General features: G+C 53.8%; 1 protein-coding gene across 1 annotated transcript; it reads right to left on the reverse strand.

The window, feature by feature from the left end:
* Positions 1 to 4,673: 4,673 nt before the first annotated feature.
* LOC127491973 (uncharacterized) lies at positions 4,674 to 24,893 on the reverse strand. Its single transcript, XM_070048425.1, has 5 exons — positions 15,459 to 24,893; positions 15,010 to 15,078; positions 14,674 to 14,841; positions 9,384 to 9,490; positions 4,674 to 8,954 (listed from the first exon to the last, which is right to left on the reverse strand). Exons 2-5 carry the CDS (start codon positions 15,016 to 15,018, stop codon positions 8,795 to 8,797), a joined length of 444 nt encoding a protein of 147 aa, XP_069904526.1. The 5' UTR covers positions 15,019 to 15,078; positions 15,459 to 24,893; the 3' UTR covers positions 4,674 to 8,794.
* Between the last annotated feature and the right edge of the window lie 1,538 nt (positions 24,894 to 26,431).

Below are 26,431 nucleotides of genomic sequence, written 5' to 3' on the forward strand. Positions count from 1 at the left end.
TGAATATTTTTAGCCTAAGTATGTTCCAAATAAGGCATGGGACATATTCATACTAAAAATATTTATTAATGTGAAATTCAGAGGTAATGGATGGCCTGCCTTTTATCTGGCAACACTACCTCCTGGGCTACTATACACCCTGGGAAACCCAGGAAGCTGTCTCTAACCCGTCCCTGGCTCAGACAGGCCACCCACCAGCTGAGCTTAGGACTGCTGCAATGTGCTAACACAAGAAACTTCTCCACGTGGAATTAAGTTAAACGAAGACCAACCAAATGGGGGCCAGCAAAAGCCATGAATTCAGAGCTTGCTACAGCAAGTGAGTCAATGTTGCTTGCCAAATAACAGAGACTCAAGGACAGGCAGAGGATGGGAAATCTTTATAGTGGCGACAGGGGCAGTCTTCAGATATACCCTGATTGGAAGCCCTTGGCAAGAGGAAGCTGCTGGCAGGCCCATAGAAGCATGAAGTCCTACTCACAGGTTAGGGCTGCACATTTGGCTTTCTCTTGTTAGGCCTAACGTGTACGCAGGGACAAAAGTTAAGGAAGCTGCCAGTTATTAATCAAGCCCTGGTCACTTGGGGTCAGTTGTTATAGGGGCTATTGTTTCTCTTCCTGGGCCAGTTGATAGAAATAGTGGCTTGACTTCCTACAAGTCTGTCTGATGCATTCGAAGCCAGCTGACGTCCTGGCCCGGTGACTGGAGGTGATGGGTTTGTTTCCCGGACTGGCTGCTGCAGAGTGTGGCCCGAGTTCTATTTTTATGCTCAACTTGGCTGTTGTCCATTTCACTCAGGCTCTCATTTGCAAGACTTGTCATGTCTCTGAACTTCACCAAGGTCTCTCCACTCTCGTCTGGGGCGTGGCATAGGATCGCCACACTCATATTTGAGGCAGGTACACAATCTCCCACCTCTCCGTTCCTCTTTTCCTTCTTTATTTTTCTTTTTAATTTTTTTGTGGGGGAGTAGGGTAAGGAAGGAAGAGGGAGGAATAGTGAGAAAAATCCTAGCCTTACTGCATCCACATTCCAATCTTTCCTTGCATGTGAATTGTGATGTCTCAATTTACAAACCAAGAAAATTTCACAGGTCTGGTCTTAGATTTCTCTGCTGATCAAAAAGCAGCCTGCACCCTCTTGTCCAGCTGCCCTGAAGGATCTGGGTCTTCAGAATGACCTCCAAGGATGTCCCAGTGCTGTACAGGAAACGGGGGCACTGGTTCACACCTCCTTCCCCTGAGGGTAGCTCTTTGTGCACCCAGGAGACTCTCACCCCGCCCACAGTCTCTCTGTACCCCGCTTCTCATTTTGGTCCAAATACTGCTCAAGATCACTTGTCTCACTTTTAAGCCCTGAGTTTTCAGTGAGTTTGTGAAGCTGGTGTACATTGCATGGCCATTATATCAGCCAGCATTCAGAGAAGTGGATCCTTGACCAAGTGTGTGTAATAAGGTGTTAGTGACAGAGTGTAACCTTGTGTGGCTGTAAGAGCTGCTTAAATCATCGCCATGAGGCTGTCGTCTTCTTGTCTAATGCTAGAGCATGAAGTGCCTAGGGAAAGCCGCTGCAAAGGGCAGATGGAGGTAAAGTAGGCGGGAGCACAGGTGGGCTGAGACCCACAGAAAGAGTACAGCCCGCAGCAGTCCTCACTGCCTCCCCCCAAGATGACATGCTTGTCCCCCGGGAAGAGCCGGAATCCTCTGTCCCTGATCCAAACATATACCTGTTCCAGGAATCAGAAGCCAAAGAAGGATTCACGGGGAGTGGACACCTGCAGGTGCACCTGCTGCCTGCACCCAGAGCGGGAGTCAGCAGAGCAGTGACAGTGTGTGCGAGCCACAGGGGCACCTGCCCACCCTTCTGAGAGGAGACCGTGATAGGGCAGGGGCCTCACTTCTGTCCTTCAAGTCTGGAGCCAAGACATCTGTTGATTCCCACTCTCCCTGCAAACACAGAGAAGGGAATTCTGGGAAATGTGTGGCAGCCTTGGCAACTACCAAGCCATTGGAGCAATTGCTGAATACCCTAGACCGGCCCATTCAAGTAGGTTCACATTTTCACAAGTATACACTGAATTATAAAAAGCATAATTTTTTTATTTTTTTTTATTTTTTTGATAGGCAGGAGTGGACAGTGAGAGAGAGAGACAGAGAGAAAGGTCTTTCTTTGCCGTTGGTTCACCCTCCAATGGCCACCGAGGCCGGCGCGCTGCAACCAGCGCACCGCGCTGATCCGAAGGCAGGAGCCAGGTACTTATCCTGGTCTCCCATGGGGTGCAGGGCCCAAGGACTTGGGCCATCCTCCACTGCACTCCCTGGCCACAGCAGAGAGCTGGCCTGGAAGAAGGGAAACCGGGACAGAATCCGGCGCCCCGACCAGGACTAGAACCCGGTGTGCCGGCACTGCAAGGCGGAGGATTAGCCTAGTGAGCCGCGGCGCTGGCCAAAAAGCATAATTTTTATGACTTCTTCTATATTATTCTATTGTATGCTTCTTCTGTATTATTCCACATCTGTTCCTGCAAAGGCTGCTGGAAGACAGTAGCTGGATTGTGTGTACAGAGCTACTCCTCATACACATCCAGTGTTTAATTAAAGTCCAACAGGGATTGTATTTTTAAAGGAACTTGTATGAAATTAGTTTCTCCACTAGGCCATGAAGCTTTGCTGGGGCAGACTAAGAGACATAAAAATGGAGAAGCGGAGGGAGCCATGCAGGCCGTCTGTGTCTTTGTAGCCGGTTGCAGGCAGTGGCCGCAGAAGTGCTAAGAGGTGCATGTGATAAGGACTTAGCTGCAAAACCTTGAATTGGGCACAGTTGCAGGGCTGGTATTACAGTCTCCATGAGGCTGCTGTCTTCTGACCTGAGGCTGGAGCTCAGAAAGACACACCTGGGGCCCCAGCTTGCCTCCTTGGGCACCGGAGCACTGATAGATACAGCTTTTAACCTCTTCCTTTTTGCTTTTTTTCTTTATTTGTATTCATTTTAAAGCAGGAGAGACATCAACAGAGAGACAAACAGATAGAGGTCTCTCATCCATTGGATCACTCCCCAGATGCCTGCAATAGATGGGCTGGGCCAGGCACAAATCAAGAGCCAGAAATTCAATCTGGTTCTCCCACATGGGTGGCAGGAACTCAGCCACTTAAGCCATCACCTGCTGCCTCCCAGGGTGTCCATTAGCAGGAAGCTGGAACTGGGAGCAGACCTGCTGTTTGAACCCAGACACTCCAATATGGGACACAGGTATCCCAAATAGTGCCTTAACCTCTACCATCAATGTACAGCCTCCCCTTCCTTTTAAAATGTAAAAGAAGGAGCCAGAGAGGTGGCATAGTTGGCTAAGCCTATGCCTGTCACACCGGCATCCCATACAGGTGCCAGTTCATGGCCCAGCTGCTCCTCCTCTGATCCAGCTCTCTGCTAATGGCCTGGGAAAGCAGCAGAAGATGGACCAACTGCTTGGGTCCCTGCACCCAGGTGGGAGACCTGGAAGAAACTCCTGGCTCTGGGCTTTGGATTGGTCCATCTCCAGCAGTTGTAGTCATTTGAGGAGTGAACCAGCAGATGGAAGATTTTCTCCCTCTCTCTCTCTCTCTCTCTCTCTAACTCTGCCTGTGAAAGAAAGAAAGAAAGAAAGAAAGAAAGAAAGAAAGAAAGAAAGAAAGAAAGAAAGAAAGAAATCTTTAAAAATGTAAAAGAATACGCAGTAGATGGCTGGAGATGGTGGAATATGTAAGTGTAATGTCAATTGTTTTCCAGAATGATGGGCTACATTACAAATTAAAAGTCAGATCTGGGGCCTAGAAACAGCCCCGTGAGAATGAATTCCTTCATACTGCCCAAATCCTCAAGAACACAGTGCCCCAGATAGGCTGGCAAGAAGCCCAAGTCCTCACAGCACAGCTCTGCCACGAGGCTACTTCTGGGGGAGTCGCTCCTCATCCGTGGGGAGCACCTCTTCCTTTCTCAGACAAACTCCGGAGACCAGAGCCTGGCAGGGCTGTAGTCAGAAGGTCGTCACCACGCCTCGCTCTCCTCCCACTCTCCTTGTAGAGGTGAAGCCTCTGGTCAAAACTCACCCTCGGGTTCTGATGCCAAGAAACCCCTACCTGTAAACCCCAAACGAGCCCATGGTCCATGCAAAAGTCAGTCCGCAAAAGTGAGCAGTTTTTACAGTGTGTAAAGTCTCATTGGTTTCAAAGAAGGAGTTTTAGTTTCACTGTCGGATGCGACGCTGGAGTTTTGATCCCGAGAGACCTCTCACTTCAACAGCAAGGACTGGTGCCGGCGTCGCGGCTCACTAGGCTAATCCTCCGCCTTGCGGCGCCGGCACACCGGGTTCTAGTCCTGGTCGGGGCGCCGGATTCTGTCCCGGTTGCCCCTCTTCCAGGCCAGCTCTCTGCTGTGGCCAGGGAGTGCAGTGGAGGATGGCCCAAGTCCTTGGGCCCTGCACCCCATGGGAGACCAGGAAAAGCACCTGGCTCCTGGCTTCGGATCAGCGTGATGCGCCGGCCACAGCGCGCCGGCCACGGTGGCCATTGGAGGGTGAAACAACGGCAAAAAGAAGACCTTTCTCTCTGTCTCTCTCTCTCACTGCCCACTCTGCCTGTCAAAAAAATAAATAAATAAATAAATAAAATTTAAAAAAAAAAGAGCAAGGACTGGTGTCACTGTGGGAAGCTTGGAATCAGGTCGTCATGGTGGCCAGCACCATTTTCACTTTTTGACCCTGAGTTTCCATCTTTGTTCAAAATCCTCTTCTGCGCCCACACTGGGCCAACACTGGCTTTCTTTTAACTTTTCCCTGAAGCCATGGCTGGGTCTCAAGGTGTGACTTCTCACATGCTTGTTTAAGTCTTCACATGGTCCTTATAATGAAAATCAAGGCTGGTCTGCGCCCAGCTCTCTAACAGCAGCTCAGTGCCTCGGAGACAGCAAGGCCTCAGTAACTGTGTTATCAACAGTAGGACCAACTGCATCATCCACACCACTGATAAAGACAAGATGAGCAGATCAAGTCAATAGCTCAATAATTCTCAGAAACATAGCATGCCCCAGACCTCTTGAATTCATCATGCTGTAGTTTTATTATTAAAAAAAGAATAAGCATTGTAGTAAACAGGAAAAACACAAAAAATATAAAAATAGTCACAATTTCATCATCTGGAGACAGTCACTGTTAACATTTTTGTGTTGACATTTTATACATAGTTCTCCTCAAAACAGATTTTCCTACATTCTTATTTAACATTGCTTCGCTAAATTAGTAGGTATTTTTGAAAGAAGGGTTTCTAGTGACCATATGTTATTATTCCAGCTTCATGAATGTGTACGAAGGGGCTTCCAAAAATTCATAGACCATTCATATTATCTTTTAATTCCATTTTTCCGTGAGATCTTTGAGAGGCCCTCACGTTTCTAGAGCCGAAAGAGCCTTGTGTGTTGAGTTCTGTCTGTGAAAAGGCAGTGATCAAAGATGGGCAGTGTCCCCGTCCCAGCCAGGGGGAGGGCAGGGGCAGGGCCTGGGCTCTCCAATGCTGAGAATCCAGGGCTGCCTCTCCCCACTCAGGGGGTCTCCACCGTTAGCATGCTTCCAGGTGGCATTGCAAAGATAGATTTATTTGTATTTTGCTTGAAAGGCAGAGACACAGACAGCGATCTCCCACCTGCAGGTTCACTCCCCCGAATGCCCACACAGCCAGCCAAAGCCAGGGGCCTGGAACGCAGCGCAGGTCTCTCATGTGGGTGGCAGGGACCCCCTGTGCCTGAGTCATCACCTGCTCCTTCCCAGGGTGTGCAGTAGCAGACAGCTGGGATTGGGAGCGAAGCCGGGACTCGAACCAAGCATTCCAAAATGGAATGTGGACGTCCTGCACAGAAAGTGAAATGCCCCCCGACCCCGTGCACCAGGTGCCCACCGAGCCCTGATCTTTTCAGAACAACTCTTCTCTTCATTCTTTCCTTCCCACCCTCACTAAAATCCTGGGTCCTCAATGTCAAGGTCTTGTGTCTCCGTGGCCTCTTTCCCCTCCTCCTCCCCCGACACGGCCCTGCAAGCAGCACCTTGCTGACTCCCTGAAACTCTCACACACAGATCTTAAACCCTGACCACTGCGAGGGCTTGAATCTTCAAAACCGCTAACTAGCTGGGAGACGCTTGTGGGACACAGTGAGAGAGGGGGCTGCCTCCTCCCTTCTGCCAATGGCAGCTTCCCTTGGCTGCCCTCCCTGTCGTGAGAAACGGGCACTGTCTAGACCAGGGCTTGGCCTCGCTGTGCTATATGGTCAGCCCTCCTTTCCAGGATCTTCAACAGTTCATCCGGGTGAACTGTGACAGCACTAGTGAGGAGTTTGGCCATGTTATGATTTTTCACTCTGCACTGAGAAGCAACATTTACAAAGAGCCTTTGACTCAGAAGTCGTGGCAATGTGGAACTTCCCCAAAGCACCTCGCTGACAAGCCGCACAGCAGGCTGTCCCCAGCCCAAGTCCCAGCTCATTCAGATGTGTCTCGAGGTTTACCCCTTCCCCTACGCTGCTCAGCCAAGCAGAGGAAGCCACGTGGAACCAGGCCGATATTACCTCTGAACTCTAGAATGACTAAGTTTTCCCCTGTCCCGGCTGCTACACTGCAGAACAGACCATACTCCTTTGTGTTTAAAATAAAATTGTCTTAAAATAGGTGCCCCCCCCCGCCCCCGTCCTCATAAGGTGCCCAACCTGTGCTTGGAAAGTGTGTGGAATGTGCTCACATCCTGTACAACTGACAAGAACTTTTCTCTGAGGTTCTGTCTGCAGGATGCAGTCGTGCCTGGACTTGAGTCGATTATCCAGAGTGCCCAGTGGGTAGATACTCCCCAAAATGCACGGACAGCCCTCCACAGTGCCTTCACCTTCCTGACTGCCGAGCATCGCAAAACAAGAAATCACCTAGGGCTTTAAAAGAGCTAAGGGCAGAAACTATGAAAAAGAAGCACAATGAGAGAGAGAGAAAGAGAGAGAAAGAGAGAGAGAGATCGCCCAGGCAAGCTGTTCAGAAACCCACCCAGTTCTAGGGAAAAAACAGCTCAGCAGGTGCTTGTTTTGCTGGACTGCAAGCTCTCAGCCACATAGTCTCCTTTGCTGTGCTTCAGGGTCCATGAGGAGATTGGCCACACCCATCTTACCCCATCTTCCCTCCTTTCCTATCCCTCTTTGGGGGCTCCAAGCAGAATTCAGGAATTTTTCAGTGATTCTGTGTCTTCTGTTAGGATCAGCAAATCATTGAGCTCAGTAGCTTTTATTTTCCAGAGATATACAGAAGAGACAAGCAAACACCACAGAGAGAAACACAAATAGAAACATGCACGTGTATTTGCAAGAATAAGCAATCAGACACATCGTCTTCTTTCTCCCTCTGCCCATACGCACACAGAAGCATTCAACTATATAAATACAAAGGCAGGCAGTAGTGAGCAGACAGAAAAGATATTCAGGGGAACTATTTACACAACCTTGCGGGAAGTCAAACAGACTCATGGTGACTCTGGGGTAGTCTCCAGGTTTCCCATTGTGAGGTTAGATATCAAGCCAGTCTTGACTTCTTGCACTCCCACTGGAAGTCTTGGACCCAAATGCACGTGTACTGAGACACTGTGCCAGGTGTGGGGAGCACTGGGAATAAGACAGTCCCTCCAATGAGAGGTTTGCCTCTACCAGAGAAAGAGATGCACAAAGACAAATTTGTGTGATAAAGGCACAAACAGAAATAAGTCCAGGAAGCTGGGTCTGTGTTTTTCCTCCTGAACTCTGGAGAGGAGGCATCCTCCTCCTCCTCCCTCCTTCTCCCTTCTTAGGATGAAATGCAGGGTTCTGCCATCTGCCCAACTCTGTAGGGACAGCTCTGCAAGCTGTAATCCTGGGTCCTGCCCCTTGGGCTGGCTTCTCCAGCTTGCCTCTCAAGTTTATCTGGTGGCAGAAGTTCAGAAAAAGGATGATGAAGCTGAGCGTATGCAGGAAGACCACTGTGCCCATCAGAAAAGAGGCACTCAGCAAAGAGGTATCGTAGGGAGAGTGGGCAGCCATGGCCTCAAAGAGACCCTGGGTGAAAATAAGCACAGGAGGTAAGAGAGGGAGAGGGCAGTCAGAAGTGGTGCTGAAGAGGAAGAAGGAAGGAAGGGAGGGAGGGAGGAAGAAAGGGAGAGGAGGGAGGGAGGAAGGAAGGCAGGCAAGAAGGAAGGAAGGAGAGAGGGAAGACGGAAGGAGAGGGGTGGGGAAGAGGGGGAGGGGAAGCAAGGGGGAGGGGGAGAAGCAGGGAGAAGGGAGAGGGAGATGCTCTCCTTGGTGTCTCTTGTCTTAGCCCTTTGTCTACCAGCCTAGAGTAGGACTCCTACAACTCAGAAAGGCAAACTGAGGGAGCCTAGTGAAACATGAGCTCCACGGATCTCCCAACCCATGGTCCCAAATGCACTTCTGACCGGAAGTGCTCCCATGCAGCCCTGCCATATTGGCACTGCCAGGGACACTCCAGGCAGTGGTGCTTCCCAGACCACAAGGCGCTTGGTCCCTGTGATCAGTTACAGATCACGGAACCACAGGATGAGAGCGCTTAGAGACCATCCAGACGAGGCCTTCATTTTACAGATGTAGGGAGGAGGCCTGAGCCCGTGAGTTAAGGTTGGTTCCAGGATCTGCTCAGGTGGCTGTGAGACTTTTGAACCTTAGAAACTAAAGGATAAGCAAGGGTGAGAAGGGCTTGTTCATGGGCAGAGCCCAAGTCACCGGTGCAGCCAGGAGTAGAACTGAGAGCTTATCCTAGGCCTCTGGAGCTGAGGGGGTCTTCTGACCAGCTGCAGGGTGGGAAGATGTGGCTTCCACTACAGGCAGGGTCACACGTGAAGCCCCGCATTGGGCGGTCCACAATGCGGCTCCGTGAGGGTGCGGCCCACAGACTCCGCATCCCAAGTGGGCTGTGGGAGATAAAAGATAAAATCAGTGGAGAAGGTCCTTGCTGTGGTCTGGGTTTTCTCTTCCGTGTTCCAAACCCCGGGCAAACCCTGCAGAGAAAATCCGTGGGAAGGTCTTATCCCGAGGACTGGAAGGGCATCTACAGTCATGATGGAGCCTTGGGGTTAACAGGATGCCAAATGAGAGGGCTCAGGGCTCCCTGGCTACTCTCTAGCCTGATGGCTTCAAGCCATCAGTGACCACCTGCTCCCCTCCCAGGGAGGGTAACTAGGAAGCCCTGGGGAGCAGCAGAGGCCAGATCCCGAGGCCCCAGGGAATCTGGCCTCAGAGAAGAAGCCATCGTACTGCAGGGACCATGCATCTCCCAGCCTGGGGCTTTGGCCTTTTTCACAAGGGCCTGGGGCAGGGCTGTGTGCAGGTGCATCCCTTACCTTGCTCCCTGGCACATGTCCAACGCCCAGCTGACAAGCACCATGCTGGGGTGGTAGACACGCCGGGCACTGAGCTGCTCTGGCTTCTTCCATAATTTGAAGAAGACCTGGAGAGGAAGAAGAGACCGCATCGACTCCAGGGACCCTCTTCCTCCAGTCTCTTCCCCGGGGCCTCACCTGCCCCCTGAGAAGGACAGAATGGTTCTGCCTGTTTTATTGACGGAGGAACCAAAACTACAGGGAAGTGACAGCAAACACCTGTCAAGTACGTGCTGTGTGCCAGGGACTGCCTGTGTGTCAGAAGCCGCTGGAGCCCCAGCTCATCATACGCAGTTTCTAATCCCATTACTTCCATTTGACAGGTGGGGGAAACTGAGACACAGAAATGTTAATTAGTCCCCCAAAGGCAAACAACTAATGAGCGGCTAAAGTGGGCTTGAAGAACCTGGCTCCCAAGGATGGGCTTTTTCCGATATCCCCTCTCCCCCCGTTAAGGCCCTGGGATCCAGCGTTGCACACCTAACCCAGAACACAGACCCACTATGAGGCGAATTCCAGAGTGTTCTCTGTTCAGACTTGATTTTAGCAAAAGCCTGCCGGGAAAGAACCCCCTTGTTTCATGAAATATTCTCAGCACCGTGACTTCGCCCCCACTCGATCCGGCAAGCCTATGTATTCACAATCAGAATTTTTTCTCCTCCTTAAGGCATAGGGATGGCTTTGGCTGTCTAAAGACCCTTGCCAAATACCAGCTTCTTTCTTTCTTTCTTTCTTTCTTTCTTTCTTTCTTTCTTTCTTTCTTTCTTTCTTTTTCCCCACTTTAATTTAACTGAGAACCTATTGCTCATGGGAGCAAGCACATACTCAACACAGGTGCATAGACGAAGAACAGGGACCTGCGGGAGCCTGTGGCCATGTGGCCATGAGATGCTCACTCACCTGAGACTTAAGTACACTTTCTTGGCCAGCTAGGAGACCAAGGCTTCATGCTGATGTTGGTCTCAGGTGAGGCCGCCTGGGAAAACTCAGAGAACAGGCAACAGGGACCCTTAGGGAAGTATTCTCACTGGGGGCAGCAGAGACCACCCCAGACCTGGCCCACAGTTGCGATTCTGTATAGGAGCCAAGAGGGTGGTGGCCTTGCTAAGTCAAGAAATTCTGCCTTTGAGAAGCCTCAGCACACACTCGCCATCTGCTGGTCAGATGGCGGAAGTTCAATCAGATTGTGGCTGTGCTGGGGACGGGCTCACCACCCAGGCGGGGGCTGGACGCAGCTTGGCAGGGATCCTCTTCGCTCCCTGCTCCTACAGTGCCTCCCTGTCTGCAGGGAGGCCTGTTTGCTAGGGAACGTAGGGGAGAAGCTACTGGGGTGACTTTGGGAGGACTCTCTGAGTGTGCTCCAGCCCAAAGCCTTGCAATCTGACAAACACACTGGGGACCTGGTTTGTTGTTAACCAGCAGGGCAGGGGGGCAGCATGAGATTCTGCATTTGGAACAAACTCTCCACTGGGACTGTACTTTGAGTGGCAAGTCTCTGGCCCATCACTCGGCATCCAAATCACTGTCTGGAGCCAGGTCGGGCCTCAGATAGGTTTTTAGTTTGGGGCTTTGGGGTATTTCTATTATGGTTTTTGGGTTTTTTGTTTGTTTGTTTGTTTGTTTTGGTAAGTCTTTTATCCTGCTTCCAGTCAAAACAGAGAATGACTAGCAACAATGAGACAGCCCTCCCTGTGCGTGCCAGCCTCCTTGCTAAACACTCTCCTTCATCAACTATCTCAGTCTTCTTTCAACTGTTTCTTTTTATAAAGCAGCAACTGTTATTCCTATTCTTTAAAAAGATTGATTTATTTACTTGAAAGAGTCACACAAAGAGAGGCAGAGAGAGAGAGGTCTTCCATCTGCTGGCTCACTTCCCAACTGGCTGCAACGGCTGGAGCTGTGTTGATCTGAAGCCAGGAGCTTCTTCTGGGTCTCCCACATGGGTTCAGGGGCCCAAGGATTAAGGCCATCTTTTGCTGCTTTCCCAGGCCATAGCAGAGAGCTGGATCAGAAATGGAGCTGCCGGGACTCGAACCAGCGCCCATACAGGATGCTGGCACTGCAGGCGGTGGCTTTACCCGCTACACCACAGCACCGGCCCGTTATTCCCATTTTATATATAAGAAAATTGAGGTCCAGAAATGTTCAGTCACCACCCATGGTGGTCACCCAGCAAGCGACTGGGAGAGCTGAGATGCAGTCTCCAAAGCCTGTGCTTAACCAAGCAGGTCACCGCCTCCTCTCATACAGGCCTGATGCTGCCTTGGTCCAGCTCTGGTTGTGTCAAGTCCTTATTAGAAGCCCCGTCTCTGCACTCCCACTCCCTGCCTGCCCTTTGCCCTGAGCTCGCTCTGGCTGGAGTCTACTGGCAGCTGGGGCCCACCGGAAGTGAGGCAGCCATGAACTGCAAGGATAAGGAGAGAAAAAAAGGCCAGGCCATGGAGTCTCTCCCACCAGCCAAAGGCCAGCGAGGCCATTGTCTGCTTTTCTCTGGACACCTCCCTCTGCCCCTTTCCACCCTCCAGTTGCACTTGGTGACAACCTGCTAAGAAAACTAGCTCCACGGACCCACTGGACCGGGAGCTGGGACTTACACTCCACTTGTTGGTCTCTAACTCTAATGTGAGCAGATACAGACGAGAAACCCATACAGGGTGCCTGCTCTGGGTCTCTAACTCTCTCTGATGTGAGCGGATACAGACGAGAAACCTACACGGGCTGCCTGCTCTGGGTGAGACCCTGAGTTGGGTGCTGGGACTTGGGGGACAAAAGCTATGCCAACTTGGCCCCTAGAATTGGTGTTGGGTACTCCTGTTTCATGTCTCCTAATTGTACAGAGGTACTTCAACAAGTTCATGGAAAAATGGAATTAAAAGATGAGTTTATTTTGCTGACTAAGATGTGGAAACACAGGTTTGCAGAATATGCATTTTTCATTAATTTCTTGGAGACCCCAGGCAGGCATGGATTTCAACATTTTTTTTTGTACCAAAATGAACTTATCTTTTAATTCGACCTTTCTACATACTTTTTGAAGTACTACCAGTATCATACATTCTGCTGGGCCTGAGTTAAAAAGATAAGACATGGGGCCCTGCTTTGAAGCATTCACAGTTTTGAGAAAAAGCGACAAGCACACAACTCAGGACACAGGTAGGGAAAGACGCAGCGAGGGCTGTGTGGCCGGGTACTCAGCAGGCTCTCAAGATGTGAGAGGGAGAGCTGCTTTAGGGTTTGAGTCAGTTTCTTTCTTTGCTGCTGCTGCTGCTGCTTCTTCATCATCTTTTTTAATTTGAGAAGTAGAAAGACAGACAGAAAGATAGAGCTCTTCTGTCTGTTGGTTCACTCTCCAAAAGCCCACAACAGCCAGGGCTGGGCTAGGCCAAAATCAGGAGCTAGAAACTCAATGCAGGCCTCCCATGTGTGTGGCAGGGACCCAATCACTTGGGTCATCGCTGCATTAGCAGAAAGCTGGAGTCAGGAGCCGGGGATGGATCCCAGGCATTCAGCCACGGGACCCCCCGCCAGCACCTTAACTGGGAGGCCAAGTGCCCACTCCCACCAATCTCCACGGTGTAAAGATTCCCACCACGGCTGACTTCCATCTCCTTACCATGAAGTCACTGAACACAGAGCTGGAGAGAGATGCACACAACTGGTGCTCAAGCTGGTGGAGCCGGCTCCATCCCACCCCCGAGACGGGAAGGGGAAGCAGGAACCTGGCCGAAGGGTAAGTGGGGAGGCTTCCCAAGATCTGGCAACTGACCTGAATCTAAGGGATGTGCAAGAATTGCTCAGGGGACCCCAGGAGACTGCACTGGCAGGAAAAGTCACACAGCCCAAGGAGGTCTGGCCAACCGGCTGTGTGGAGTCTGGGTGTGCAACAGGCAACGGGGAGGCAGGGGGTAGAGCTGAGGCTGGAGAGGGTGGCAGAGGCCCGAGGGGATAGGACAAGGGTTGAGCCATTCAAGGATCCCCAACCCATGGGGCGTCTTGGGTGGATCTTCCATCCATGGTGTAGACAATGGGCTGAGGAAGAGCAATGGTAAAGGAAGGGGTGGGGGGAGGTGAAGGAGGCATGGCAGCCGGGACCTGCTACCCCGAGCTGCACTGCTGGGCTGTTTCCTGCCAGGTCACCAAGGGGCAGAGGGCAGGACACCTGGGTCAGATTCTGCTCTGCCCTCTGCCTCCATGCCTCTGACGGAGATGTCTTTTTTTTTTTTAATTTTTATTTATTTTTTTGACAGGCAGAGTGGACAGTGAGAGAGAGACAGAGAGAAAGTCTTCCTTTGCCGTTGGTTCACCCTCCAATGGCCGCGCTGTGGCCGGCACACCGCACCTATCCAAAGGCAGGAGCCAGGTGCTTCTCCTGGTCTTCCATGGGGTACAGGGCCCAAGCACTTGGGCCATCCTCCACTGCATTCCCTGGCCACAGCAGAGAGCTGGCCTGGAAGAGGGGCAACCGGGACAGAATCCGGCATTCCGACCGGGACTAGAACCCGGTGTGCCGGCGCTGCTAGGCGGAGGATTAGCCTAGTGAGCCGCGGCGCCGGCCTGAGATGTCTTAAATATCAGTGATCCTCAAAGTGTGCCTCGGGCAGCAAAGCATGTGAAACACCAGCTTCAGTTACACCACCTCCTCTGAGAGCTTCCCCTCTGCCCTGGCCCCTGCTGGCCCTCCTGCCTGTGCGTGGCACACCCCTTCTCTCATCCAGTCCTCAGTCCTTGTAAACACCCATTCCCACAGCTGTCTCCCCTCCCTGCCCATGAGCTCCCTGAGGGCAGGTACACCTTATCCAGCAGAGGTTCTGCAGGATCCAGCATGACCTAGCACAAAGTACCTACTCAATGCACATGTGTTGAGTGACTGCAAGATTCTGGAAAGAGCGACAGGTTTAGGAGACTGGAAAACTGGGCAGGCGTCGACAGAGCCTGGGAAGGCGAGGAGATGGGGTGTGGGGGAGGGGCTCTTTTAGATGGGAGGGATGATGTATTACACGCATGCTCTCTATAGTCCTCAACTCTTCCATTAAGGAAGTGGAAAGTGGAAGTTGGTAACAGGAAGTGAGCAGACAGGGGTGATGCAGTCTCAGCTCCTGGTGGGCTTTTCGAGCTCTCCCTCCAACCCCTTTCAGCTTCCTGCAAAGCAAAATCACGATTTATCCCTTGGGCACCTTCCCCTCCCCCCAACAGAGGTGACTCGAGAACTCTCCGGGGAGCCCTCAGCCACCTGCCGTCATGGAACACATACCCTGAGAGAACCACCAGGCCTGGGTCTAGACATGAGAGATCCTGCCAGCCCCAGAAGGTCTCGTCGGGACACGACACGAGGATCCACCGGCACTGGGGGAAGGGAGAAGTCGGCGATGAGGCCAACACGGAGAGGAAGTGGACCAGGAACCAGGAATGCATCCTCGCTCTACAGAAGCAAAGACGAGAGGTGACAGCCAAGCTGCTCCCCTTGTCCCGGTGCCCCAAGCACCCCAGAGCTCACGCCAAGGCTTGCTTGTCCCCATCCTTGGTCCTCAAGAAGTCGGGCCCGAGTGGGCAATTGAAAGCCCCGTTAGATGGTAACACCACCTCCTACCTCCAACATCTAAGGCTTGATCGCAGTCACTCCAAGGCTCTTCTAGGAAAAGCTGGCCACTGGGAGCCCCTGTGAGTAGAAGCAGGATTAGCATCTTGTGCAAACCACCACCCCCACTCCCGACTACCCCACCCCCGTTCAAGGCATAGCGGTCCAATGGGCTATGAGAGCTGGCTGCCTCAGTCTACCCCACAGGACCACTGCCTATACCTCCCCTTCCAGCCACCCCCCTCCAAGCTCCTCTGCGGAGGCTCCATGTCCATGAAGCCCTCATCCCTCCCTGCTGCACTTGGATTTGCAGCCCCGGCAACGGCCCCTGTCCTGCAGAGCCTTCAAGAGAGGCACAAACGTCTCCCATCCCCATCTCCTGCAGCACTCGGCTGCCTGCCCTGGCTTCTCCCGTCTCTCACAGGGCCCGGCCACCCACAGCCCCGCCGAGCTGGACTTACTCCTTGCTTCTCCTGGGCTCCTCTGCTCAGGGGCTGCAGCTGCTCTGGCACCCTTGGGATGCTGCAGGCGGGCGGCGACTCTGGGCACAGGGTCTTCCGTGCTCCCGGGTGTAGGGCAGGACCCAGGTGGCCCCACCCTCCAGGAAGCTCTCTCCTTCCTGTGTGCTCTGCCCTGGCCGTGAGCCCCAGCCCCAGTCCCAGGCACTGCACACACACTCACACCTACTCACACTCATACGTACACACATGTGTGTGCTCCTGCTTACTGAGGACCGAGAGCAGAACCCGACATCCTCACCCTAGCTGGGCACCCGGCCATTCTCCCGGCCAACAGGAGGCACTTGGGGGACACTGGACAGCAACTCCGGAACGGGAGGCGACAAACTCAGGGGAGGCCAGGACCAGGGGAGGCAAACAACCCCTTCCTCTGAGTGTTCCCTGACCCCTCAGCTCCATGCTCAGTTCTTAGCAAAAGCACTCCCATCAGACAAGCCGGCACCTGCAGGCCCTCCACCAGGGGAGGAGGCTACTCCCTGCCTCTCGGGCTGTCCCTGTGTCCCTCTCTCCATCACAGCTAAGGATGGAGCGCTCTGTCTTTCCTGGCCTGCTACATCCTCCCCTCCCCCTGTCTTTCCACTCATCAGCAGGCCACTGGATCTTAGGAATCCCAGTCTCAGGCAGGCTCCTTCTCCCTATCCCTCCTCCACCAACCTGCACCTCGTGAGAAGGGTGTCTCTCAGGGACACCCCTTCTCGCTCTTTACAAGATGCAAGAAAAAGAACCAAGTTCAGAAACCAGCAGCCTGCGCTCGGGTACTCCGTCCGTGTGTGGTGACTGGCGGGCTGCTCCTAGCACCGGGCTGCGCACTGCAGCCTTCGGGAAGGTTGCAAGCGTTCCTGTCTCTCTGCAAACCCTGTACCATCCCTGCCGGCCACCAAGAGCACAGAACGACTGGAAGAACCAAGGACGCGAGGCTCTGGGGAAAACAGTGTCGGCCACCCCCACCGGCTCACTTGGGTGTATGTTTGCTTGCGCAGGTACTGCTGCCCACCCTCCCCCTGCCCCTGCCCTTGACACCAGCTGGGGAAGAGTCCCAGCTGGGCTCCAAGTAGGAGGAAGTCCTTGTGCCACACCCCCGCCGTGGAAGTCACTGCCTATTCCGTTCTAATTGAGTCAGACTGATTCTGCTGGTGGCCCTCGCTCTGGCCAGAGCCTTCCCGGGCAGGGCCCACGTGCTGCCTCTGCCACTTCTGCCCAGCGGGTCTCCTGGCCGCCCCAGCACACACATGCCCCTGTCTCTTCTCTGGCAGGCCCATGCCTCCTTCTCCACCTCCTGCTCAAACAGCCTGCCTGCTCCTGACCCAGCAAGCCTCCCTGCCGCTTTGGTCCAGAGAAATCATGGGCTCCTGGCAGAAAGTGAACACGCACTGTAACGAACAGACCGGGGGAACCATCAGGACAACCCCCGCGGTGATGTGCAAGGGACACACGCAACCCAACGAAAGGTTTTTGGGCCATTGCTCATCTGGCTGCCCTGGTCTTGTGTCTTTGTTGAACCAACCTCCTGCATGCGTTGGCACCCCGCTGTTGTTAGAGGAGACCCCTGGGAAATCCCCTGTATAGGACCAGAGCCCCCAGACAGCAAGTCTGTTCAAGAGAATGGGACTGAGTTATGAGCAAACATGCAGCCTGCTGGAGCCTGCAGGCCCCTCCAGGAAGTGCCCTTGGGAGGAGGGAGGAGCCGGTCCATCCACATCCCAGAACCGTGACATGAAATGCTGACTAGATGTCCCCATGGATTCCATCTGTCCCCAGCAATACAAGGTGTACAGACTTCTGACCCGCTCCCTGCTCAACCTGCTATACCCACTCCCAGAGCCCTGGCTGCAGTCCTCAGTCACCTGCCAACCCCACCACCCCGCCTCCGCCCCCAGGCCTGGCAGGATGCAGAGGGCTGGAGGCTGTATGGGCAGAAACTGCCACCGCAAGGAGCCATGCACATATACAGACCCTTAACATGACAGCGAATGCTTAGGAAATCTCTCACATCAGTCCTGTGCCAAACTCCATCCTAACTGCCAGATACACATTCGTGCATGGGTCCCCACATCAACACCATGGAGCCCACACTGCAGACACCTTCTTTTACTGATGAGGAGAAGGAGGCACAGAGGGGTTGAGTAACTTGCCCAGTAGCACACAGCAAAGACATACAGGCCCTGGCTTCAAAGCCCATGTGTTTAACCATGCTGTCTCTTTGGTCTCTTAGTGCACCACGACTTGTTCTACTGGGAAAGAAAGAACCAAAGGGTGGTCTTGACGAACAGGAAGAGAAGAAGAGGAAGCCCCTCAGATCAGAAATATAAATTTTCCCAGTGGGTCTCACAATAATCCCGTGCAGGGAGTAATAAAAACCAAGCCACCTTCTGTTCCTCTCTTCCCTCCCTCCTCCCCTCCTCCTCTCTTCCCTCCCTCCCCTACCCGCCATCCTCTCTCCTGCCTGTGTCCATCCATTCACCTAGATCAGCCCAGAGATGCCTCAGCAGTACCTGTGTGGGGACAGAGGGGCCCTGGGAAAGTGGTCACATCACACAGTCAATCATTTGAACCAAAGTTCCCCCCCCCCTCTCTTCCTCACCCTTCCCACTACCCCGCCCTCTCCCTCTTTCTGTTCCCCTTATTATCTTTTTCTGAGATGGCACAAGATTTTATTGGCACAGAAGAGTACTACTGCATTTTACAAAGCATTGAAAAAGCCCCTGGGAGACAGTGCAACCCAAGCTGGCTGATGGGGCCACCTACTCTGTCCCCAGCTGGTGCTCATGTAGCCCTGGACTCAGCACGCACAGGAGCCGTGCTCTCAAGGCACCTGGCTGAGCCACGCGGATGGCCTGTCCGCGTCCGGGGGACATCTTCCTCACTGGACGATCCCTCTCGGGGTTGTATGTGCAGACTCTGGGCCACAACACAGAGACTTCCCGGTGCTGATCTCCTGTGGAATCCATCGCATTCACACACCGTGAGCCTCTCACCTTGTTTAGTTTAGCCTTTTGCTTCATTCTTATTGTTGCAAGTTGGCTCAACGTTTGGGGGGAGTGACATGCAGTGCTGCGAGAACAACTAAACACCTATGTCTATGTCTAGGAGCAGTTCTGTGCATCTACTAAGTATATTGGTACTGCTGTGGATGACATGGCTTGTCTCAACTGCACAGTCTGAGCAGGTGGACGGGGAGAAGCCAGGTGAGACCAGCCCTCATTCTGCATGCAGCCTCCACCACCAGACCCCTGAGGACTCTCTTGTCTGCTCAGTTGGTTCTGCTGATTCCCCAAGAGCCGCCTCACCACACACAAGGCTGAAGCCTTTAAGTTATAGCTCACTGGGGACTAATTCTCGACCAGAGGCACTTACTCCCAAATAGAATCTTACCAAAGAGAAAATGTGTGTGTGCAAGTGTGTGTGTGTGCACATCCATGGGAGTGTTCAACACAATGTTCTCCAAGCAATTTTCTTGATGTACATCTCCGATGATCTTGATCCAAACATACCCACTGCTGTCTATTTGCTTGCTCCTGGAGCAGCACGAATGAGCAAGAGAGAAAGACTGGGCCAGCAGGAGATGATGGAGCAGTGCAAGGCAGCCACTACCGCGGAGGGAAAAGATGCAGCAGCAATGAGGAGCTGGCATTATGGGCACAAGAATCTTTGGGAAGGGGAAAACCTACTCAGAGAGGGGATTTAGGGCTGCTCCGACTGCCAATCAGCTGGGATTCTCCCAGTAAAATAGACACGATGCGTGTCACTGCCAGCCCTTGTGTTCTTCCCAGATGCTGGGAAGCCACAGCCCTGGGATTTATGGGTCAGCACTGCAAGCAGGGAGCGCAGCCCTGACCTCATGTCTTGGTTTGCCCCTGGATGCTCCTGGCTCCTGGGGCGCTGTGGAGACCCCACAAGGGACAGAGTGCCCCCGGTGGCCAGAGCTGGCTGCTTTCCCTTCCGGGAGCATGCTGAGCCGAGAGCTAATTGTGAGACTGGCTCACAGGTGCCTCGGCAGGGCGTTCCTGCCAGCCACGTCAATGCCATAATAGGTCTTTGTGCTAGGTGGGCGATTACTAACAAGGATAAGTAAATCATTCCTTTCATTAACAACAGCCCAGAAGGCAATTATCAGCCATCCCCATTCCAGGAAGGAGTGCGGTTGGCTGATTTTTGACAGAGCTAGCAGGAGAAATATGAGACCAGGCTGAAGCCAGCCAGTGCTCTCAACTCCAGGGTGAGCTCTGCTCTGGAAAGCCTGCGGCTTTATGGGTTTGCAGTCAGAGTTGGAGAGAGAGAGAAGAGAGGAAGAATGAGAAGGGATCAGGTTTGCTTTTGGAAAGATTCCCTAGGTGATCTTAACTTTGCTCTCCTATCTAGTAGGATCAAGCTCCAAACACTGTCACCCTCCATTCTCTGCCTCCCCAGAGATACAACCTTGATAGAGATCTTCCTGAAACACTGCCTGGGTCACGTCAGGAAACGCAGACACATACGCGTGGTGCTCTATCGGTGTCCAGCACAGTTCAGCCTTCCTGAGAGCATCAACAGATGAAGCAATGCATCCACACTGAGCCATGAAAAGGGATAAAGGACTGATGTGTGCTCCAGCACAGATGAGCCTTAGATACCTGGTAAGTGCGGGGCCAGTGCTGTGGTACAGCTGGTTAAACCACTGCATGCAAGGCCTGCGTCCCACATGGTATGGCGCTGATTCGAGTGCCAGCCAGAAAACCCGGGTCCACAGAGGACCCTCCCTGGGGTGCAGCGAGGAAACGAGTCACCCTGTCTCCACGAGCAGGGGCTGTGTCTTCACCTTCTTGCTGATGCCAGGCTGGGGTAGGAAGAGAGAATGTGCCCTTTGGCATGGCTGCTGCCATGGATCAGAATATGCCGTTAGAAAACCGCCGTAGTACTCACGTGTCCCGTTGGTGACACACAACCCTACAGCCAGCCACTCTGCCGCAGTTTGTAGAGTCCCTAGAAATTCTTACAAGGCCTACTGAGGGTGTTCCCAGCAATGACCCTCACGAGGCACAGGCGCAAGACAGTGTGGGAGTCTGCCATTGGGAGGACAGCCTTACCTGGGCAGAATAGGGAATGGGATCAGATGGATGGAACCTCAAGACCTCACGCTACAAGAACACAGAGCCACCCTAGATACAGCACCTAAAGCCCATAGTACCAAGGGAAAAGATAGAAGGCAAAATGAAACCAGTGGCGCTCCTTAGGCAACCCCAGCACGCATGCATGCAAAGGGGCAACGCCCAGCCTGGAAGAATGCATACTTGGAATGCCCGTATCCCACAGTGGAGAGCCTAAGTGGGAGTCCTGGCTTCACTCCCAACTCCACCTTCTGCTAGTGCACAGCCTGGGAGGCAGCAGGTGATGGCCCAAGTAAATGGGTTCCTGCCCCTAGGTTCAAGACCTAAATTAAGTTCTCAGCTCCTGGCCTCAGCCTGGCCCAGCACCCAGCCACTGTGCATATCTGAGGAGTGAACTGCTAGTGGGAGTACCCTCTCTCTCTCCCTTCCCTCCTTCACTGTCTCTCTCTCTGCCTTCCAAATAAATCACTTTTTTAAAAAAGAAAGCAAGAATAAGCATCCCTACTTGGTACCAGATCTTGGAGGGAAATCTTTTAGTCTCTCCCCTTTGATAACGATGTGATCCGTAGAGTTTTTATACATGGTCTTTATTATATTGAGGTATATATATTGGGTCCTCCTACATCTAATTTGTTGAGGGTTTTTCATCATGATAAGATTTTATATTTAGTCAAACCAAATGTTTTTCTGCAGTTAGTGAGATGATCAAATTATTTTTAACCTCCACTTTTCACGTGTGGTATCTTATTTACTGATATGTGTACTTGTATGTGGAACCATCATTGAATGCTGCGTGTTCATGGTGTATGATTCTTTTAGTAAGCTCTAGAATTCTTTTTGCTAGCATTTTGTTGATTTTTGCAGCCATGTTCATCGAGGGGAGTGATTTCCTATGATGTACTTCTCTGGTTTTAGGATCCTTTCAAGGTAATGCTGGCGTTGTAAAATGAATTTGGAAATTTTCCAATTTTTTGGAAGAAATTTGAGAAGGATTGTTGTTGATTAGTTTTCCTTTTTAAAAAATCTTTAAAATTTATTTGGAGAGAGAGAGAGAGAGAGAGAGAGAGAGAGAGAGAGAGATCTGTCCTGGAGAATGTTCCACGTGTGCTTGACAAGCCTGTGTGTGTTCCGCTGTCACTGGGTGAAATATTCTGTAACGTTCCTTGTGTCGCTCAGATCCAGCAGGGCTGGAAGGTTGCTCCAGTCCTCTGTCTCCTGGTTGATTTGCAGCGCGGAAGACCCCTTCATTGGGGAAGGGGGTCAGTGAAGTGTCCTACTGTGACCCCCTTGCTGCCCACTTCTCCCGCCAGTTTCGGCCACCTGCGCTTGTTTGCAGTCTCCATTCTCATGCAATATCTTTTCCAAGTCTTCACGTTCAGACTGTGTGTGTTCTTAAAGCTGAAGTGAGTCGTGCAGGCAGCGTGGAGTTGGATCTTGTTTGTTTTTCACCCATTCGGCCACTCTATCAGACCTTCGGATCCTGGGTCCATGGGGCCTGCCTGGGGCCGGGGTCCGCAGTGAAGTCAGAAATTCCCTCTCCTGCCCCTGCATGGAGAGAAGCCCTTTCTAGGGGGCTCCAGACGGGTTTGGAGGAGGGCGACACAGACAACCTGAGCCTGTCCTCCCGACCCTCTCCAGGGCATCTCTTCCTGTCCAGGGCCCACCGTCCCTCACCTGGACTGCCCAGCTCACAGCGAAGGGACCCACGCCCTAAAGTCCCTTTCCGCCATCTTACTGACGTCACTTCCGTCTTGCCTGTCTGGCTCTCCGCTATGTTCCTCCTGCTGGAACCATGCCCACCACAGCAGACACTCCACAGATATTTGTTGTGTGAATCAACAAACGAACAGGAGTGTGAACCACGAAACCTGGAGTGTGTCCAGGTGATGACGGCTCCGTGTGGGACCCCGAGCTTGGGTCTGTGCTGTGTGGCGCTGCGGGGTCTCCTGGTGACCCCCACACACCATGGCTCAACGTGGCTCAGGTGTGACAGGCAGCCAAGCTTGGGCCAGACAGCGGGTCGGGTGCCTTTCCCTCTCTGGCCACGAGAGGGCAGCTACGTCCCGTGGATTCAGTTGGGCCATGCAGAAAGGGGGCTTCCAGGCTGAACAGAACACTCAATGGCTCTGCGGAGATGCGTGGAACGTACAGGTGGCCACTGAGATGCCACGTAGAAGAGGCGCGTGCAAGCCCTCGCGCGAGGGGCGAAGCTAGGATGGGTGCCCCTTCCTCAGCTACTCCCGTGGGGCCAGGGTGCTCCCCAAACTAAGGGCTCCGACTGCTTTCTGTGTTCCGATCAAGGCCAAGGGCACCCTTTGGGGAGACAGGCGTAGTCCACTTCCTACACATCTCCCCTCAAAATGAAGATGGCAGGTGCTCCTGGGAGGAGAGCGGCTGGGAGCAGGAAGCGGGCTGAGGGCTGGACACAGAAGGGGAGCAGCTCCAGGCGGGCTGCGGGGGCAGGGGAGAGGCCTGCCTGGGTGTGGCTGCCTTGGGTGCGGTGTGCACTGATCCTCCAGGGCCCTCTGCAGGGCAGGCATCACTGCGCTAAGTGCACACGACGGGGCCCTGAGGGTCAGAGCAGCTAGCCTGCCTGCAGCCCCACAGCCGGTTTGTGCGGTTTGTGCGCAAGCTAGGGGGCCAGCACAGGGGGCTCGGGCTTCACAGCGCCTGCCACGCCCCCTCTGCGCCCCCATGCTGATCACACAAGGACCAGGGCTTGGGAAATGAGCGGACTCTGGCAGCGTGGAGCCGGTCGGGAGCCCCAGGCTACATCCACGCCTAAGGAGCTGGGCTGACTCTTGGCCTGGCTCCTCATCTTTGGTCCTCACAGCCCCGGTCCACTTTCAAGAGTGGAGGAGACTGCCTGGGCAGGTGGAGCGCCAGCCACACCGGCCAGGGCTGGCCTCTGACTCAGCGGCGGTCTGGGCTGAGCAGGCAGCTACCGGATCCCATTCCCGTAGGCTGTGCCTGCCATCCATGTCCGGGTCCCTGGCCGGCCCCACAGGCTCAGGGCCTTCCTCTGTCTCTGGCACTGGTCCTCCATAAAGGAGGTGGCAGCCAGCTCCACTGCCTCCCCCGGATGCTGAGGTGCAGCTGAGCCTGCCCCACTCGAAAGGCCGGCAATGCCGAGCAGACCCAGACTGGATGGCTGGGCTACGAAACTGCGAAACAAACTTGGAGACCTGGGAAGCAGTGCCGCTGCTTTCAAAGATTTTGGTAAGAGGGACGTGAGTTTCCAAGGACAAAGCCCAGGCCTTCTCCTCTCTTCCTTCCTCCTCAGCCCCTAAAACACTGCTTTTTTGAAAAAGATTCATTTTTTTTACAGGCAGAGTGGACAGTGAGAGAGAGACAGAGAGAAAGGTCTTCCTTTGCCGTTGGTTCACCCCCCAATGGCCGCCGCAGCCGGTGTGCTGTGGCTGGCGCACCGCGCTGATCCGAAGGCAGGAGCCAGGTACTTCTCCTGGTCTCCCTGCGGGTGCAGGGCCCAAGGACTTGGGCCATCCTCCACTGCACTCCCTGGCCACAGAAGAGAGCTGGCCTGGAAGAGGGGCAACCGGGACAGAATCCGGTGCCCCGACCAGGACTAGAACCCGGTGTGCCGGCACCGCTAGGCGAAGGATTAGCCTATTGAGCCGCAGCGCCAGCCGAAAAAGATTCATTTTATGTATTGGAAAGGCACAGTGACAGAGAGAGAGAGAGAGAGAGAGAGAGAGGTCTCCCACCTGCTTGCTCACTCCTCATATGGCTCCAATGGCTGAGATTGCACCAGGCCAAAGCAAGGAGCCAGGAGTTTCTTCCAGGTCTCCCTCATAGGTGCAGGGACACAGGGAGTTGGGTCATCTGCTGCTGCTTTCCCAGGTGCATTAGCAGGGAGCTGGATTGGAAATGGGACAGATGGGACTGGAACCGTGGTTGCAAAATGGGATGCTGGCATCACAGGCGGTGGCTTAACCCACTGCACCACGAGGCCACCACTCCCCACAATGCATTTCCACTCAAGGCAATAGAAATGGGCGCGGCTCAGCTCCAACACCCTGCTGGGCAGCACAGGGGAGCCCCTGCCTGGGCTTGACAAGAATAGCAGAGGAAGCCCAGAGAGCAGTGCCGGCTATGATGAGCCACGTGTTGGGCGCGGTCCTCCCATGTGGTGGCTGTGTGATGACCTCCATGTCAGAGCAAGACTCTGCGAGGCAAAGGCTCCCCCGCCCATGGGAACTGGAGCCGGAGAAGTAATGGACAGAGGTCCCGGAGGCAGTGTGGTGCCCCTGGGAATCGCAGCTGCGTGGGAAGCACGGCCCTCCACTTCCCACCCCCACCCCCACCCCCATCCCCATCCCCATCCCCTGCCATGAGATCCAGGAGGGATCTCCAAGGGGAGGGAGTAACAGGGCACCGATAGCCACACGGTTCTCTGTGGCCACCGCTAGGAACACAGCAGTAATGGGGGCTCCACATCCCTTCACTGCCCACCCCTCCTAGGGGCTCGCCTGGGCAGGGCCAGAGCAGCTTGGTGGCAGGGATCTCTCCCGGAGAGGATGACCCCCAGCCCCGTCTCTCTTATCAGTGACATCTGCTCAGGCCACCACATCGGCTCCTCCTGCTGCAATTGCAGGATTCATTTTGCAGCTATTTCTCCTTTGTCTCAGCAAGCTCCAAGTTCTTAAAGTGTGCTCGTGGTTACGGCCAGGAACCGGTCACAGTACCCTTTGCCCTAATTCATGGGGCAGAGGGGGAGGAAACCAGCAAGAATCTCTGTGTCTTGCCACACACCGTAGACTGGGTTGACAGGAACGTGCAGGTCCCCTACCTCCCGGGGCTGGGTCTCACCTGTGAGTTGGCAGTAAAACAGGGGCCTGCCAGAGTGGGCAAGTGGGCTTTAAGGAGGTAGGTGGCACATAGTAGGTGCTCAATAAGTGTTGGCCGGCAGCACACTTGCTCACTTTTTACCAAGTCACTCTCAGGAGCCCCCAGAAGTGCCAGGCAGTCCTGCTCTAGAGCTGTGATCCTCCCCCCCCCCCGCTCCTCCTCCTCCTCCTCCTCCTCCTCCTCCTCCTCCTGCCTCCTCAAGGGGAGCCAGAGGACTCTATGACCTGGATTGAGGCAGCAGCAGCCCCTGCTGAGGGGAATACAGGATGCAAATGCAAATAGGGAGAGGACTGCAGAGGCTGGTGCAGCTGCAGCCGCGCGGGATGGGGAGTCTGGGCCAAGCAGGCATGGGGCTTGTCCTGCTCTGCCCCCGGGGGCCATGGCCACTGCCTGGGTGAGGGTCTTCTGCCTGGCTGGAGGGTTAGGATGGACCCTCAAAGTCTCTTTCAGGGTGTGAATTCAGTGGCCAGTAAGAGAGCTAAGTTGCAGATGGTGTCTGATGGGGCTACCCGTCAGGGAGTAGGAAGGTACCCCCACACAGGTAAAGGTGTTCTGCTCCCCACGTGTCTTGCACCTGCAGATCAGAACCTGCAGGGATGCTTTCCACCCGAGAACAGTGAGAGAGGCCGGAGGGCACAGACCTAATGCCCCGAGCACCCCTACAAGACAGAGGAAGGCCGAGCACACAGCAGACATGCGGGGCCTTCAACAGAAACCATGGGGCTGGGGCTGCATGGTAGATGTTCCTGCCAGTCCTGACCCCTGGAGGCCATGGTCCACAGAGCCAGGGTCTAGGGACAAAGTGTGTTTCCCTGGCCATGGGTTTGCCTGGGGTGAGCAGAGGTTGGAAACAGCAGATGTGCCCTGCACTCTCCCCACTCCAAAGTCAGAAAGGAAGAATCAACCCAACCAGCCCCTGGCCTCATGCGTGGATAGAAGCCACGGTCTCCTAGGGCTGGGTCC

Source organism: Oryctolagus cuniculus, chromosome 9 (genome assembly GCF_964237555.1).
Source record: "Oryctolagus cuniculus chromosome 9, mOryCun1.1, whole genome shotgun sequence".
Classification (NCBI taxonomy): Eukaryota; Metazoa; Chordata; class Mammalia; order Lagomorpha; family Leporidae; genus Oryctolagus; species Oryctolagus cuniculus.

What these genes read in the sequence shown, in the direction of transcription:
- LOC127491973 (XM_070048425.1), bottom strand. An exon ending in GGCCTGGTGGTTCTCTCAGG is followed by an intron (nt 9,491 to 14,673) that starts GTATGTGTTCCA and finishes CTTCCTCTCCAG; the next exon opens with GTCTTCTTCAAATTATGGAA. An exon ending in GACATGTGCCAGGGAGCAAG is followed by an intron (nt 8,955 to 9,383) that starts GTAAGGGATGCA and finishes TATCTCCCACAG; the next exon opens with CCCACTTGGGATGCGGAGTC.